The sequence below is a fragment of the Oreochromis niloticus genome, linkage group LG8 (assembly GCF_001858045.2).
Source record: "Oreochromis niloticus isolate F11D_XX linkage group LG8, O_niloticus_UMD_NMBU, whole genome shotgun sequence".
Taxonomy (NCBI): Eukaryota; Metazoa; Chordata; class Actinopteri; order Cichliformes; family Cichlidae; genus Oreochromis; species Oreochromis niloticus.
The window spans coordinates 16,216,255-16,232,889 of record NC_031973.2 but is presented as its reverse complement, the minus strand read 5'-3'; the positions used below and the strand labels follow the sequence as shown (position 1 = coordinate 16,232,889).

Below are 16,635 nucleotides of genomic sequence, written 5' to 3'. Positions count from 1 at the left end.
TACAATGAGATAGCTCTGTTTCACCAAGCACTTGGCAACAGAGGGAAGGAAAAACTCCCTTTTAACAGGAAGAAACCTCCAGTACAAAAAGGCTCAGGGAGGGGAGGCTATCTGCCACGAGCAATTGGGGGTGAGGGGAGGGAGACAAGACAAAAGACAAGCTGTGGTTGAAATATCTGATATGACAATAAAGCGATTATGGAGGAGCCTAGAATAAAGTCTCTGCTGAAAAGGTGATTTTTGGAAACTGAGGTATTATCTTACGAGGATTTGTGTTTATTTTAATACGATCCAAACTCTATAAGCACAAAGGTCGGGGGAGTGGATAGCATGGAAACAACATCCGACTCATTTAAGACATAAGAAATGTGCTTATTGTTTACAGTGAAACATAGTCTGCCATAGCCTTCAAGTACATTATTTCCAATATTATAAAGTTTTATTGTGTCATAAATATATATAATCTCAGTCAGTGGCATGTCCAAGATTTTTATCCCTCAGCCATAAAATTTTATGGATTTAGACTTTTTATTTCAGTAAAAGTTATAAAGTCACATAGATCAATTCTGCACAAGTTGTATAATCAACAATATATTCAGAGTAAGAGAAAATATTCTCATTATGTAGAATGGCATTTTTAGAATCATTATATACATACTGCATCATTCATTTAGGCTATGTTTATGATTTTATTCATAACTACTGCGTTTTAAATGAACTTTTCACACCTTTTGTGTTGTCCAGACATGTGGAGCAGACACGGATCTGTGTCTTAGCCCAGGACCAAAGAGGTAAAACCTCCCAACCCCCACCCAGCAACCTGTGGTTGCTACCAGCTGTCGTTTCATTCGAGCAGAAAAGGTTTGGGGCCAGCGTGTCTTCACCACTGCTGTGCTGACACTAAATCAGCTGAAAACACGAGCACTTTCCTCGAATAGCAAGAGCAGGGAAATGACGGGAGGATGTTGATTGGAAATTACAAGAGGAGGAAGTGAGCCAGCATGGTGACTGCAGTGGTGGTGATGATATCAGGTTTATTGTGCTACAAAGCTTTTACCAGGAACAGTTATTAAACAAGAAAAGAAAGAAATTTCAGTCTCAAATATATCCAACACAATCTTTAAATAATGCGATATATGAAAGGTCCTAGCACACCTCTTATTCTATATCTATTTATAATAATATAAAAAATTATCATTTATTATTGTTGCATAAATTAAACATACAGGAAAAACGAAATAAACCTTCAACGTGAATAAAAATGTGTTATATGTTCAAAATAAAAATTGATAGATTTAATGATTGTATTACTTTCCATACACAGTCTTAACAAATAATTTTAATAATATTAACAATAATAAAAAATTGCATTTCAATCACTATAGCAAATGAATTTCCAAAATTGAGATAATAGAGCGTTAAAGAGATAAAATGATGAGGGTTTTGAACAATACAATACATTGCAAATATTAACATAAAATATTAAAAAACGGAAATATATCTATTTTAAAAGTATTGTTATGTATTTTACGGGTTTTTTGTAAAATATACATTTGTAAACACAAAACCAAACAAACAAATAAATAAATAAACCCTGGTTAATTGTGGTTAGTCTTTATATATTATATTAAGCTCTTAGAGAAACTGTGCGTGTCGCTGGAGCCGGTGACGTACTTCGGTCCGCACGACACGAAACGATCCAATGACGGCATGATGAAGTCAGAAAAGTGGGCGGAGACAGAAATAGGGGGCTCGAGCAGACAATTCAGTCCCGTGAGCAGGTCACAGAAGTAAACATAAAAACAAAGCCCACGCTCCGCGCGCTCTGGTGTGTCTAATGTGTCGAGCCGTTTCCTCCGTCGTCTCACAAAGTGCCGCCGCTGTCTGTCAGCGGCTCTGACGCGGGCCGCCAGCATCCTCTCCGGCATCCACAAGTGAATGAGGAGGGCCGGTGGCCCACAGGGAGGGGTCGTTTGCTTCCAGGGCTGCCTCCTCCTGGATGGAGCAGGCAGCGATGGCCATGGGAGATGTCTCGAAAAAAGCATCTACTCGGAACCTGGCGGTGGAGAGGAAAAACCTCCTCACGGTCTGCAGGTGAGTGCATTATCCAACACGCCTTATGTTGTATAGGTTACTGGACATTTTTTATGCCCTTAATGCTGCATCAAGTGCATCTAAGTGGTCATGTGGTTTGTAGCTGGTCTATTTTATGCCAGCAGATTGGTGGAGATGTTTCCATCCTTGCCATAGATAATACTTTTTTCCTTATTTTCACGTGCACATTTAGGTTAGCTTCTCCAGCCTGTGTACTGATCCTGTGCCTCTGTGACCTACGACCTTGTATCACACATATATATTTAAATAAAATCAGAGATCACACAGACAGTTGCCTCTCTGTATGAGTTTCATCTTTGTCAGTGCAATTTATATCCCAGTGCTGATGGTGTGGTCGCTATGACGACACCCTTCCTGGGGCAAGGACTAGCTGGCACCCTAGGGACTTAAGGCAGGATGGCAGTGTAAGATCTTTACATAAAGTCCTGCTTGGATTTTGTGAGGTTGTTTGATAGAGATTTGTTCTTCAGTAGGCTTAAACACACAAACACTGACCTGACAGTGCAGGCACATAATGATCTCTAACGATTATGGTTATGTAAAGGGAGTATTTAGTCTGTAAGTCAGCAGGCATGCTTCCACTTCACCCAGCAGTAGTTGTGCTATCATTCAGCTCAGTCATGCATCAGCTTCAACATATATAAACATCCACAACCCACAGCAAATTTAAAGCTGCTGTGACTTAAATTTGGATTTTCCAAATGCATAAAATATTTTATATAATCTAAAAGGGGTCAGTTGCTGAGGTGGACATTGGAGTGTTAGCTCACTTCAGCTCCACTGCATATTGTAGCTTCTTATATGTAAATTGAAAGCATTAAAGTCAGTAAAAATGCTATAAAAGTAAGCAGGACCTCTGTGAGCCAATGACAGGTGGATCTAGGTCAGGTCCCCGCCCTGCTGTTTGTAATACACAGGAAACGCAGGGATTGTGCTCGTTTTGAGGATAGTCAGCCATTTATTATCCAGTTGAAGCAGCTGAATGAGGCATTGTTGCCTTTGGAACAATGGGGAGTGAAATCACTTGCCTCAGTGGCTTGTGATAAGATAAGCATTGTTTATAGATGTGAAAGTGGCCAGTAAAACATAAAGATGGTGACTCTGCAAAACATGACCAGTATTTAGCCATAATATTTTCTCTCTGTTTACAGGAGATGGTTAATTTCCTTCTCACAGCTCACTGCATATCTTACCGCCACTGGACAAATAGCATTTGACAGGTATTCTTGTAAAAAATAGTCCTGCTGAATTATTTAGTATCCAGGAAAACATTTAGTGGTCACTGCTGAAGAAATAATGGTGCTTAAAATAAACTGAAAATTCTTTGCCTGTGAAGTTTTATATAATTTGTGGGTGTATATTGCTAAAAATATACACCCACAAATGCACAGTGCTGGGAAAAATATTTCACTACTTCCTGATTTCTTATTTTTTTGCATATTTGCCACAGTTAGATGTTTCGGATCATTGAACAAATTTTAATATTTGACAAAGATAACTTAAAACATACAATGAATGATGATTTCCTTTTATTAGAGGGAAAAATGTTGTCAATTTTCAGGACATAGCTTAGCCCTATGTGAAAGTGTAATTGTGAACCCGGTTAAATCATACATTTACTGTGATTATCCACATTTTTTGGAAAGCTGAGTTCAGTTTCACCCGCTATCACCAGGTCTGATTACTGCATGACATGGTGAATCAAGAAATAACCTAAATAGAACCTGTTTGACAAATGGAAGCAGACCAAAAGACATCAAAAAGCAACACCTCTTGCCACAATATAAAGAAACTCATGAACAGATCAGAAACAAAGTCAATGTCAGGTCACAAAAGAACCCAGAACAACACCTAAAGAACTTCAGGTCTCGCTTTTAGAGTTTATGATTCAACAATAAGAGAGCAAACATGGCATCCATGGGAGAGTTTTAGGAGAAAACCGCTGCTGACCAAAACTAAGGCTCGTCTCACAAAACATCTTGATGATCCCCAAGACTTTTGTGGAAACATGTGGTGAAAAACTAACACAGCATTTCATAAAAAGAATACATCGTAACAAGAGCCAAGCATGCTGGTGGTAGCGTGATGTTCTGGGGCTGCTTTGCTGCTTCAGGACTTGGACGATTTGCTGTAATTGATGGAACCATGAATTCTGCTTTCTACCAGAAAATCCTGTAGGACAATGTCTGAAGGGCTCAAAAACAAAACAAAACAAAACAAAAAAAGAAAAGAAATAAAAGAAAGAAAAAAAGGAGGTTTTGGAGTGGCCTAAAAAGAATGTGAAATACTCATTTCCAGATATCACAAACTTATGCTGTTTGCAGTTTTTGCTGCCAGGGGTGGCACAACCAGTTATTAGGTTTAGAGGGCAATTACATGCTACACCACATTATTGAAATGTTGAACTGTAAACGTTACAGCTACAAAACATTAGCTTGTTATGTCACTAGCTGTGTCCCGATTCCTAGGCCGCATCCTTCAGAGGCCGCATTTGAAGGCCGATTACGTCACAGCCAGGCGACAAGGGCTGTCCCAATTCAAAGGCTGCTCCAAATGGGGCCGACAAATGCGTCCTTAATTTTCCTGGATTTGAAGGATGGGTCGGATGTGTCCTTCGTGGCTCAACGTATCCCAGAATTCATAGCGCAGCCTAGCAAATTCCAGTTTCCAACAATGGCGGCAGCTACTTAGTTTTAATATTACTCTTTCTTGGTCACAAAATAAACTTTTAAGATATTTCCAGGCAAGAATGTAGCTGTGTAAACTTCAAATATCTGCTCGATTTATCAAGACATCACATATTTGCAAAAGGGCTCTGACATTTTCAGAGATGTCTGTTACCCGCTAGAGCCGGCGAGAACACTGAACTCCCGCCACATTTTCAGATCCCGCGTGGTCTTTCGCTACTCAGGTTAAACATGATATATAAGTCACTTAGATAATGTAAAAATGTTATTGTTTGGCTTTTTTCAGTGTTTTATTTGTTCCTTAGTAAATCGGTTTGGCTGAGATTAAAGTTATACTTTTCACACAGCTGAATAAACGTCAAACAGAAAACTGATTAAACAGAAATGTGAGATGGTCGAGAATTTACTCCAATATCCTGTTATATTTTAGGGAGCAAGGAGCAGACAGCTGAGTTTGTCCGGTAATTAAACTCCACCGGACAGCTGGTGACGCAAATCTGAAGGCTAGACTGTCCCATTTCACAGCCTCACACATCCAGCCTTCTCGGTCTTCGAAGACCTGGCCCACGTAGACTGCAAAGGCCGGGTCCTCCGAAGGATGTGGCCTAGGAGTTGGGACACAGCTATTGTTATGCTAATGCTAGTTGATGTTAGTACTGTTAATGCTAATTAGCATTAGCAACAAAAAGCAGCTAGCTAATATCTGCAAATATCTTGTTCCCTTGAGTTTTAATAACCTATTTTCTCCAAAGTCTTTCTTTTTACAGTGTAATGAAATAAGAAACAAGCTCAATGTACAAGAATCAAAATTAAAACAGGATAATAGGGTAAAGTGGATTAAAGTAGTTGCATGCCATGGAGACTAGATGACTCGGATAAGTAACCAGTGACTCAGCTAAAAATGTTCCCCATCCATCACCACAGTTATCAAGATTTACAGCCAAAATTTACATGCAAGTAGGATATTTATGAAATTATGAATAAAATCTTGCCAATTGAGTTATGATTATTATCATTATTGAGTTATGTCTCTCTGAAGTAATTTTATTTGTTCAAATCTTCAACACACACAAAAGTTAAAGGGTTTTCACAGGAAGATCCTGGCAGTCAGGAATGTATTACAGGAGACGTATGTCATCAGCTCAAATTGTCTAGTACAAAGGAAGTTGTTGGTGTTTCCTGAAAGTGCTCGATGAACATATTCCTCACAGTAAAAGGATGACATCAGACTGAAGTGTAGAAATGAGACTGCAGGAAATGGAAGGTACATTGTCAGAGATCACATAATTACATCCACACTCAAATGGGATAGAGATACGCTTGTACAATTTCAAATAGTTTAACCCTCTGAGCTCTAACCCTGATTATAATTCCAGGCAATCAAATTAGTAATGGTTGATTGATTGATGACGCAGTCCTGATACTATAACCTAAGGAATATTGCAGGAATTCGATCAATATTGAGTTTTAGTGACACCCAGACTATTGTGCTTTTCATGCTTTTATTTCGTCTTTGTTAGACTGCTGTAATGGTCTTTTAACAGGTATCAATCAGAAAGCATGAAATAGACTTCAGACTATGCAAAATCAGCTGCCAGACTTGTTACCAGAACCTTGAAAACTGAACACATCTTACCCCAGTCTTAATGACTCTACACTGGCTGTGCATTTCTCTAGGAATTGATTTTAAGATTTTACTTATTACCTTTAAAGTCCTTCATTGCCCGGCATCAAAATATACACTCAAAGTGCAGTTCTTCTACCAACCAGTGCTCAGCTGAGATCCTTGGTCAGAAACCCATTAGCAGTTCCCACCTCACATGTAAAGACACAAGCCGATCGAGTGTTTGAATGTCTGCTGTTGGGGCTCCTCGATTGCGGAATGACCTGCCTGAGAAAATTCAGCTCACCCCATCAGTGTCTTCTTTTAAGATCCCCCTTTTTTATTTTCATGTTACATTTAAGTCTTGTGTGGACTGTTTTCATTTTATTTGTAAATTCCATCCATCGATCTATCCATTTTCTTTCACTTATCCCGGCCCGGGTGCAGCAAACTAAGCAGAGAAGCCCAGACCTCCCTCTTCCCGGCCACCTCCTCTAGCTTGTCCAGGACAACACCAAGGCGTTCCCAGGCCAGCCAAGAGATTTAATCTCTCTAGCATATCCTGGGTCTACCCCAGGGTCTCCTCCTGGTGGGACATGGCTAGAACACCTCACCTTGGAGGCAAGCAGGAGGCATCCTTGTCAGATGCCCAAGCCACCTACACTGGCTCCTTTTGATGTGGAGGAGTAGCAGCTTTACCCCTCCCAGATGGCTAAACTTCTCACCCTGTCTCTAAGGAAGAGGGCAACCACCCTTCAGTGAAAGCTCATTTCCACCACTTGTATCCGTGATCTCATTCTTTCGGTCACTACCCAGAGGTTATGACCAGGTGAGGGTAGGGACATAGATCAACCAGTAAATAGAGAGCTTCCTTTTTACGCTCAGCTCTCTTTTCACCACTACGGACCAGTACAGTGTCCGCTGATATGTTCATTGTTTTGTATAATTTCCTCCTTGTTTGTTCTGTTATTCTGTTTTTTGGGGAGAAATACTCTGTAACTCTAGTTTTGATAAGTGCTTTACAAATAAACTATTATTAAATGGTATCATACATAATTACTTTATGCCCTGCCCTTACAAGCTAACACCACATCAACAACAAATAACTAGAACCAAGGTGGCAACATGACTTACAAGTGATAAAGAAATATCCTTACCTGGCAGCTTATAAACTCCACAATTACCAAACAACTATTTCATTCTGTCGTCATCAGCAAACCAAATTCAACAAGTTGATTTTTGGCAAATATCTTGCTAAATATAGGTATTTATATAGGTAACTCATCATAACAAGGACAGTACAAAAGAAAGTATTTCATGCTGAACGTCTGCTGATTCACATAATTCATACTGCCTGTGACTGTCCTGGATATTTTTAGGTTGTTTTTATGAGTTTCATTGACCTTTGTTAATTGTGCAGTACATATTACAGCTTGAGTTTTGAACAAGACGGATTGGAAACCTAGAATATTTATGAAGGCAAGTTATCTCTCTTATCTGCCATGGTCACAGAATATATTTAGACCCTTGTGTACAAAACCTAACTTGTACATTAACATGTGGTATATCTGAAAGATTACGTGGTGACAGAATAGGACAAAGTGGAGTATTTTGTTCAGTAAAGTTAGTCTGACACCGAGATCAGAGTCTTAAAATGTTCCCATTGTTCCCATTTTACCATTCACTGACCACACAAGTACATTACATTTATTACACTGGATCCAAAAATTCACATAGCAACATGTGTTTTAACCATTTTTCTTCAAATATAGAAAGTAACTTTCTTACATATTAAATTGTTATCATACAGAGACTACAGTTCAGCTTCCTTTAAAAACAGCACAGAGCTCTGTAGTCTGGGGAGAATTGTGTGATTTTTCAGTGCTTACTATTTACTCTATATTCTGCCAAATTAAGCAAGCAGTTTGGCAGAAGATAGAGCAATTCCACAGTCTTATCATCTCCTGTTTTCTCTACACTGATCCAAGGATCCATCCCAAGTGGTCTGGAACAGCCATCACAAATTTTTGAACACAGAAAAATAAACGTAGAGCCCAAAAACTATACATAATCTGCTGATGTACATTCTTTAAATTTGTGCATATCCCTGTAATTTGTGTTTATGATATTAGAAATCATGTAAGAAAATGAATAGTCATTTAATTGTACTCATTAAAAAATGTTCAGTCTGTTTTTTAGGGTTAAACCTAACTAAATGTATAACAGTGGCAGAACATTGTGTTCTTTCGTGACTGCATCCTTAAACAGACTTGTGTGGTTTATCAAGTGTGATTCACAAATGTTTAGCAATAGTTTGATGTACGGCATGTTCTGCCTACTGTAAACTGAAACAAAGACAGCGGTAACCCATCAGCGTTTTTCCTGACTAATCTTTTCCCTCTATGACTTCATGTGCTTTCCAGCACATGAAGTGCTGGAATAAGTGCTCGAATAAGTGCTGGAATAAGTGCTCTCCTCGCTCCTCTCCACCACACACAGGTTTTCGGTTAAGACCCTGCTGGAGAAATACACGGCCGAGCCCATCGATGATTCATCAGAAGAGTTCGTCAATTTCGCCGCCATCCTTGAACACATCCTCAGCCATCGTTTCAAAGGTACTAAACTGAGGAGATAACATATCAGGGATTAACGTCCTGTTGAATCAAGGCTCTTACAGTGTTTACTGAAACTTTTCTGTCCTGTTTAGCAGCTTTGGCAAGCAGAACCATGTTGTTTTATTATTCGCAGTAATATATGTGTAGTGTAGCAACGTGTTTTTCAGTGCTTACTAAAACTAACGCACTTCACATGCTTGTCGTGTCAGGCTCTAGTAGCTGGTTCGATGGTCAGAGGAGTTACTGGGACTACATCCGCCTGGCGTGTGCTAAAATCCCCAACAGCTGCATTAGCAGCATTGAGAGCATGGAAAACATCAGCACCTCACGAGCCAAGGCAAGCCCAGCGTACAATGACAAAAAAATTAGAAATAAATAAGAATATGTAGTGTTATTGGGACTAATTTAGAAGTCATTTTTGTGACTCTCCAAACTAATTTCTTTAGCTTTGGTGTTCCTTTCAGGGCCGAGCCTGGATGAGAGTAGCCCTGATGGAAAAGAGGCTATCTGAATACATCGCCACTGCCCTGAGGGACAGCAGGACAACCAAGTCAGCACCTCTCTTTATAATAAAAATCACTTGATCCTCGTAAAAACATGTTCCCACCTAACCACACTTGTCTTTGTGCTTTAGGAGGTTCTATGCAGAGGGAGCCATCATGTTAAGAGAAGAAGCTACAGTGCTAACAGGGATGCTAATAGGTCTTGGAGCTATAGACTTTAGGTGGGGCGTCCTGACTTTTTAGGTATCAGACTGATACTTTTTAAATCCTTATGCATGTATAAAGAGTGGTTTGTCTCCCTCAGCTTCTGTTTAAAAGGGGAGGCCCTGGATGGGAAATCTCCTGCAGTGATTGACTATACTCCATACTTGAAATTCACACAAAGGTACACCAACCTTCACGTATTTCGGAGACACTTTGAAAGTTAGAGAAACTCCACTCCACACACCCCATTCAAAGTCAATAAGATACTGATACTGGCTGCTTGTGTCGTAGCTATGATTACCTGAGCGATGACGATGACCAGCAGAGTGTTGACAGCAGCGCGAGTGACGACAGCGTCCCTGAACATCCTTACATCCCCCTGGTCACAGACGAGGAGAGCTGGAGCACAAAGTGTCGCAAGATGGAGCAGAGGTTCAAGATTGTCAATGCACAAAAGGTGGGCGGACAAACATGATGTGTTTTTATCACTGTTGTTTGTCTAAATCTAAGGTTAATAAATGCAGATAAATGAGTTCATCGTTTCATGACTCTATTAATCTGTCTGTTAATAACAACAATTATACTCCAAAGTCATTTCTACATTACTATGACCATTCACAGATGGTTGGTGTCTAATATGAGTATCTGAGGGTGGATGTTTTTTTTAAATTTCGCTCAGTCTGGATGTGTGTTGTCAGGGTTACCTGGAGGAGCTTGTACGTCTGCGTGAGTCGCAGCTGAAGAATACAGAGACGGAGAACAAGAGGCTAAAGGCCCGGCTGGAGGAGCTGCAGACCCAGAGCCAACAGGAGAAAAGGGAACTGGAGGCCATCGTCTTGGAGCTTCAGGAGCAACTGTGAGTGAAACAGACAGATGGTTAGCATGTTTAAGCAAACAGCTTTAACACATTGCCAGCTTAACTGATGAGCACTCTTCACTGCAGAGTACCGTGGACTGTGTGTGCTTTTCAGTGGTTCTGTTGTTGGGACTTATGCTTTACCCTCACATGTCTCAGGACAAGCTTGATTCCGTGTGACTCCAACCACTTGGCGAAAAACCTCTCAATCCCACTCATCAACCAGTGGCCAACACTCGAGCCGTTCGACAGCCAAGAGGACGTGAAGCTGTTTCGCAGGTTTGCTACAGGCAGCATGGCTACTTTGTCTCACTGTTGCAATTTGACAATATACACAAACTCTGTAATAACAATAATATACATCAGCTAGTCGCGTTTTTAAGTTACACCTTGCTAGTACTGGCTTGGACCCCCTTTTGTCTTCAGAACTGCTTCAGTTCTTCACAGCATAGATTCGACAAGTCCATCTGCTTCAAGATTAGACATGTTGTTCTCTTTTTCACACCATTCTCCTTGAACTCTACAGATGGTTGTGTGTAGGACTTTAGACTATGACGAAATACATCAGAGGACGATATTCAAACGTCTATCATTTCATGTTATAGGCCATCGTTTATTTGTTTTAGTTGACGGTTTGCAATAGTCACCACGGCACCACAGAAGGACTAGCCAAAACAAATCGAGGAGCTCATTCCTAAACAGGCAACTACTTCTGTAGCTGCAACAACAGATATGTGGCCGAGCCGAACAACATTCCTGTATGCGCTTAACGGTGCACTTCATCCGAGACTGGACACTCTGCAGCAGATGTTTGCAGACAACCTGGTTTTCTGACGACCATACAGGAACAGTAATGATACCCGGTGGCCTCAGGGAAGCTCTTGCATAACTGTGAGGTTGTCTAGTGTGTGTCACTATGGGATAACACCGCGTAAGGCCCATATTTATTTCATTTTTGATTATTTAATTTAAATGTGAAAAAGAAATAGTACTTTTGATGGGCAGATTATAGAAACTATTCACTGAATTTACAGAAAATGCACTATATTGTGGTATATATTATTATCAGGTGACTTATATTGGGACATAAGATCGACATATTGCATAGCCCTAGTTGTGTGGGAAAATCCCAGCAGGTCAGCAGTTTCTGAAATACTCTGGCATCAGGTGTGCCACATTCAGAGTCATTTAAATCACCTTTCTTCCTCATTATCGTTCTCAGTTTGAACTTCAGCACATTGTTTTGATCATGTGTACATGCTTAATTGCACTCACTTGCTGCCATTTGATTGGTTTATAAAATATTTGTGTTGATTAGCAGTTGAACAGGTGCACCTAATGAAGTGGCTGGTGAGTGTATAATATTGTTCCATCAAAGATCAGACAGCACTTAGCAGTTTGTGTAAATCACAAGCAAAAATCAGATGGTGTAGTTATGTCCATGTAAACCTGTATAGAAAACATTTCGTTAGCTTCATAGCATAAGTGCCTAAGTCATTGTCTGGTCAAAGTGACTTAGGCAATTATGCTATGAAGCTAACGATTTTAATTTTTTAATTCAAAATTTGAACCTATATTTGAGCCATATATAAACACTTGTTTTCTCTTTCAGGAGGAGTTTTCCGAGCACAGAGCTGCTATCGGTGGAGGTCAGCCTGGATTCTGACTCTCAGAGGACTCAGGAGAAACAGAATGGGAGGGCCTGGTGCACAGGTGACAGCTCAGACACACAAGCGATTAAACATCTGTGTACAGTTAAACTGACCCTTCCGTTCTATGTTTGTCCCACCCTCACAGAAAAGGACTACACCCCCTCCATGATGGGCCTGTGTGGGTCCTTGGCATCCTTCCCAAGCTGCAAATCTCTGACTAGCCTGAAGTCCAGCGAGTGCCTGGTCAACATCAGCACAGAGAACAGTCCTGCCCTCTCTCCCAGCTAGGGGGCACCAAAGAAACACTGCCAAAAAACATTAAGACGCTCCGGCGTGAAAATAATACGACTGTTCTCGGTGGGCGGACAGACGCTTAACAGACTTGAGTCCCTTTACTTTTACAACCCAGCACTCTCAGCTTACACCTGTTGTGGAAGAGCAGCCTGCACGCTCTCTGGGCCTGTGCAGCAAAGATGCAGGAGCAAGCTGCCGCACTGCCTCATGGCCTCCTTCAGCGTCATTGCCTTTCATTGTCGTGACATCATTAAGCCTCCTGCACTGTAAAGCAGCCGGTTTAGATCTGACCTTCTTTCACTTACAGTCACCCATCTGAACCGGTCCCATTCATCGAAGCTCACTGTAGGGTCGTTCTGTGTGTCGCTGTCCTTTTGTCTGCGTCTTATCGATCTGTCAGCCTATCTTACTCTGCCTGTTGAATAACACTGACAGGATGGGTGAGCTGCTATAACCTTATGGAGAAACAGCCCTATTATATACTGTTACAGGAGCATGAAAAGAGTTTAGAACAGAAGCTTTTAATGTGGCGAGTCAGATGGTTTATGATGAAGATTATTTAAAAAAATAAATAACAGAAGCTACTTTATGATATTAGAATCAATGACAGTTTAGACCTTATTCAATCATATGCTAGGTTAGACACACATGTCAGGCTGCAGAGGTTTGTGGAGACGCCACAGTGTGAACATTTAAAAAATAAAACAAATCTGTTGCATACAAACGCAGAGTTTATTGTGACTATGCAGAATGAGTGTTGTCCTTGTCTTTTTCTACAAACATAGCTTCATAGAATAGTTTGAGCAGGAGAGAAATAGTGAATGTGCAACATGCGTATGCCATTTTTTTTCTTTCTGTGAGCTTTCCTTTTCTGTTACAGTTACATCCATGACATACTCACCTGTGTCAGTCACACATGTGTAAATTGCTTTTTAATGCGGCGTTTTTGAGAGTTGGGAAACATTTAAAACTGCAATAAAACTGCCTTTTTTTGAAACATTAAATGTGCTTATGTATTTAATGGATATACCATCAGCCTATCTACCGCTTCGATCCAGGCTGAAATCGCTCAGTTCCTATCCTATGAGAATAGTTCCTCTAAGGACTACAGGTAATCTCAGGGATCCTTTCTGTTGTGCCACCAGCAGGTCAGATTTTTAAATGTCGAGTGAAGAATCCTAAAATCTATCAGATGGACTGTCATAGCATTTTATACAGACATTAATCAAGCTACTGGGATCTACCACACTGTTGTACATTAGCCCCTGATATTTAAATAACAACTGAAAGCAGGTAACTCATGAATACACCGTCATGAGTTACCTGCTTTCCATAGGAATTAAGAGGGTAGGTAGCAGACATGTGCTGCTAATTAAATGCACTTCACTAACTCATCAGCAGCAAGTGTGAGCACCTCTACTGCAGTTTGCTGGTCACGAGCATTCAGGCTGTGGACGTGCCGACAAATTCACCTCTTGGTCAGAGAAACTGCAAAAAACCACAGAGCTACATCTCAGAATATACTGTCCTCAGGTTGCATGATAAATGTTAAAGTTCATGACAGTAAAATTAGAAAAAGACTGAACAAGTATGGCTTGTTTGGAAGGTTTCCCGGGAGAAAGCTTCTTTTTTCTATAAAGGACAGAGAATAGTCATTTTCTCCTGGTTTTGCAGAGTTGCATCTGAACAAACCACAAGTCTTCTAGAACAATTTCCTTTTAACAGATGAGACCAAAGTGGCGATGTTTGGCCGTAATACACACCGGCACGTTTAGTGAAAACCAAACACAGCATATCAGTACAAACACCTTATACCAACTGTTAAACACAGTGGTGGAGGGGTGATGATTTGGGCTTATTTTGAATTAAAATTGGAAAAATTGGTGTACTTTCTTTTTCACACTCCCTCCACATGATAAGATGATATCACAGCTGATTATTTTACTATAGGTCCAAGAAGCCTCCCTGCCATCACCCTCGTCCCCCTTTGGCCTGGGTCACGCTTTGTTCTCATGTCTTCCCCTTGAGACCTAACTTTGTGAAGCATGACATCGCCTCTCTTTAAATGAGTTCAAGATAGCTCACATGAGGTCAGAGGTTAGGCTCATTTATTCATTAACACAGACAAATACACAGAGCTGAGCAAACAGGAGCTGGAGGTCCTTTGGTAAATGTTGGAAAAGCATTACGTGGGAGATACATTCCAGGTCGAAATGCTGTCCAATTAACTCCCAGGCTGTAAATGAATGGATGCCTGTGGGGTGGTGCTAAGCTGTGTTTAGTTATTTGTCTTTGTCTTTGGTGGTTTTGTGAGAGTGACATTAATTGCTGGCTGCAATTTATACTAGACAGATGAGCACGCTGCAAACACATGGTTTAACGCTTCATCTTTCTGTGATAAAGCCCTCTTAGTCCCATTCTGGTGTCCCGACAAGCAAATGTGTTACCTAAGCACGGGGACAGGGTCCCGTGTAAGACATGCATATTTCAGGACAGTTAGCTTTTGCAGAGGGCGTCGGATGGCGAGTCTTACACTGGTCTGGCTTCTAAAAGTGGCGTTTTGTTATCTCAGCCCTCTTCTTCTGTCCCACCATTGGCACTCCCTTTTTACAGAGTCAGGATATTTATCTTCCACAATACACACTGTCTCATATACGCACACACATACGCATGCACACCACCCATAACCACTTCACAGTCCACCCAGATGGTGCACACACACCCAGCTGGGCCTCAGGATTGCATGAAGGGGAAATTAGCCTACAAATAAACAAATGTATGAAGCTGATGATGAAATATTTAGATGACCGCTCCGGGGGGAGTTTGCATGTTCTAGCTCATTTAGTGCAGATAACATGGACTTTATACCACGGCTAAGAGCTCTGCAAACCATGTCACACTGTTGTAATTTGTTTATATTTCTCCTATGTTTATTCATCCATTGGTGTTGATGCATTTTTTTTTACATTGTGTGTATTTAAAAACAATCTCTTGAAAGTTTTCTTTAATTAGCCAAGTCTTGCTTTTTTTGTCATATAATATTATTGGTAAAGGCTAATGCAGCATAGACCCCACAGAAGTGCTGCTGTAAGAGAGAAACTAGCAAATTCGCATGAGGTTTATGATGTTTACGTATGATAAATTAAGGAAATCAAGGATGTTACAGCAATATTATTTTATTGTTGTACTGCGATGAATGCAAACCAGTGGAGGAGAAGACAAATATGTGAAATAACATGAAAATCATAGCTACAGGGAACAGAAACAATGACTCTAAAGTATGTGCATAATGACGGATCAAATAACAGCATGATCTTAGACAGCCTCGGCTCTCCTGACCTACAGTTTCTCTCAGCTAAATACCGGCCATTTTTTCTTCCAAGAGAGCGAACAATGGTGATTGTCGCTGCTGTCTGCATTCCACCTGATCCCAGGGTTTAGCAGGAATTCCTGCGAAACAGACAGCAGCTTCACCCTGATGGCATCAGACAAACCTCAGCTCAGTACTTCTGCCTGATTAGGGCAGAAAATACACTTGATCGTGTTTATTGAAATATCAAGCATTCATATAAAGCCATACCCCTCCCCCGCTAAGCCCAGTCAGACCACCTCTCTCTTCTCCTCACTCCTGCTGACACCCCTCACTGGAGACAAAAAAACAAAAAATAAAGCCACAACTGAAGACTATTAAAAACCATCAAGCCTGACCTCAGAAAGAACTACCGGACTGTTTTGAACACATTGTTTGGGAAATATTTGAACATCAGCTGAACACACGGAGTCAGTTCTGTTCTGCATCAGGTACTGTGCTGATAATACCACTGACAGAAAACCTGGATGACAGGGAAGTTCAGGACCGTCTTCAGGGACCGCGGCTCTGATTGTTAAATCAGGTTGCAGAGCTCTGTACAATCCTGCAAGAGCTGAGCTGGAGAGCGGGATAAAAGAGGAAGATGGAAGATCACCTCATCCACTAGCTACAGGGGCTTTGAGGCCTCATAGCACTCAGTGTCATCCTCTCAGCCTCCCCAGACTCCAGAGCCCAGGCAGTCACCTTACAGCAACATCAAGTGAGGCTGGTGCTCAGGTCAGTGAACACAAGGAAG

General features: G+C 40.9%; 1 protein-coding gene across 1 annotated transcript; it reads left to right on the top strand.

The window, feature by feature from the left end:
• The first annotated feature begins 1,686 nt into the window (after positions 1 to 1,686).
• On the top strand, positions 1,687 to 13,533 carry rundc3ab (RUN domain containing 3Ab). The gene is made up of 11 exons (XM_003458744.5): positions 1,687 to 2,094; positions 8,905 to 9,020; positions 9,230 to 9,357; positions 9,485 to 9,570; positions 9,655 to 9,744; positions 9,828 to 9,908; positions 10,019 to 10,184; positions 10,426 to 10,583; positions 10,743 to 10,862; positions 12,196 to 12,296; positions 12,381 to 13,533. The coding sequence occupies exons 1-11, from the start codon at positions 2,000 to 2,002 to the stop codon at positions 12,521 to 12,523; spliced, it is 1,284 nt and encodes a 427-aa protein (XP_003458792.1). The 5' UTR covers positions 1,687 to 1,999; the 3' UTR covers positions 12,524 to 13,533.
• The last annotated feature ends 3,102 nt before the right edge of the window (positions 13,534 to 16,635 follow it).

What these genes read in the sequence shown, in the direction of transcription:
- rundc3ab (XM_003458744.5), top strand. Translation starts at nt 2,000, where the DNA reads ATGGAGCAGGCAGCGATGGCCATGGGAGATGTCTCGAAAAAAGCATCT. An exon ending in TCAGCACCTCACGAGCCAAG is followed by an intron (nt 9,358 to 9,484) that starts GCAAGCCCAGCG and finishes TGTTCCTTTCAG; the next exon opens with GGCCGAGCCTGGATGAGAGT. An exon ending in TTGGAGCTTCAGGAGCAACT is followed by an intron (nt 10,584 to 10,742) that starts GTGAGTGAAACA and finishes CACATGTCTCAG; the next exon opens with GACAAGCTTGATTCCGTGTG.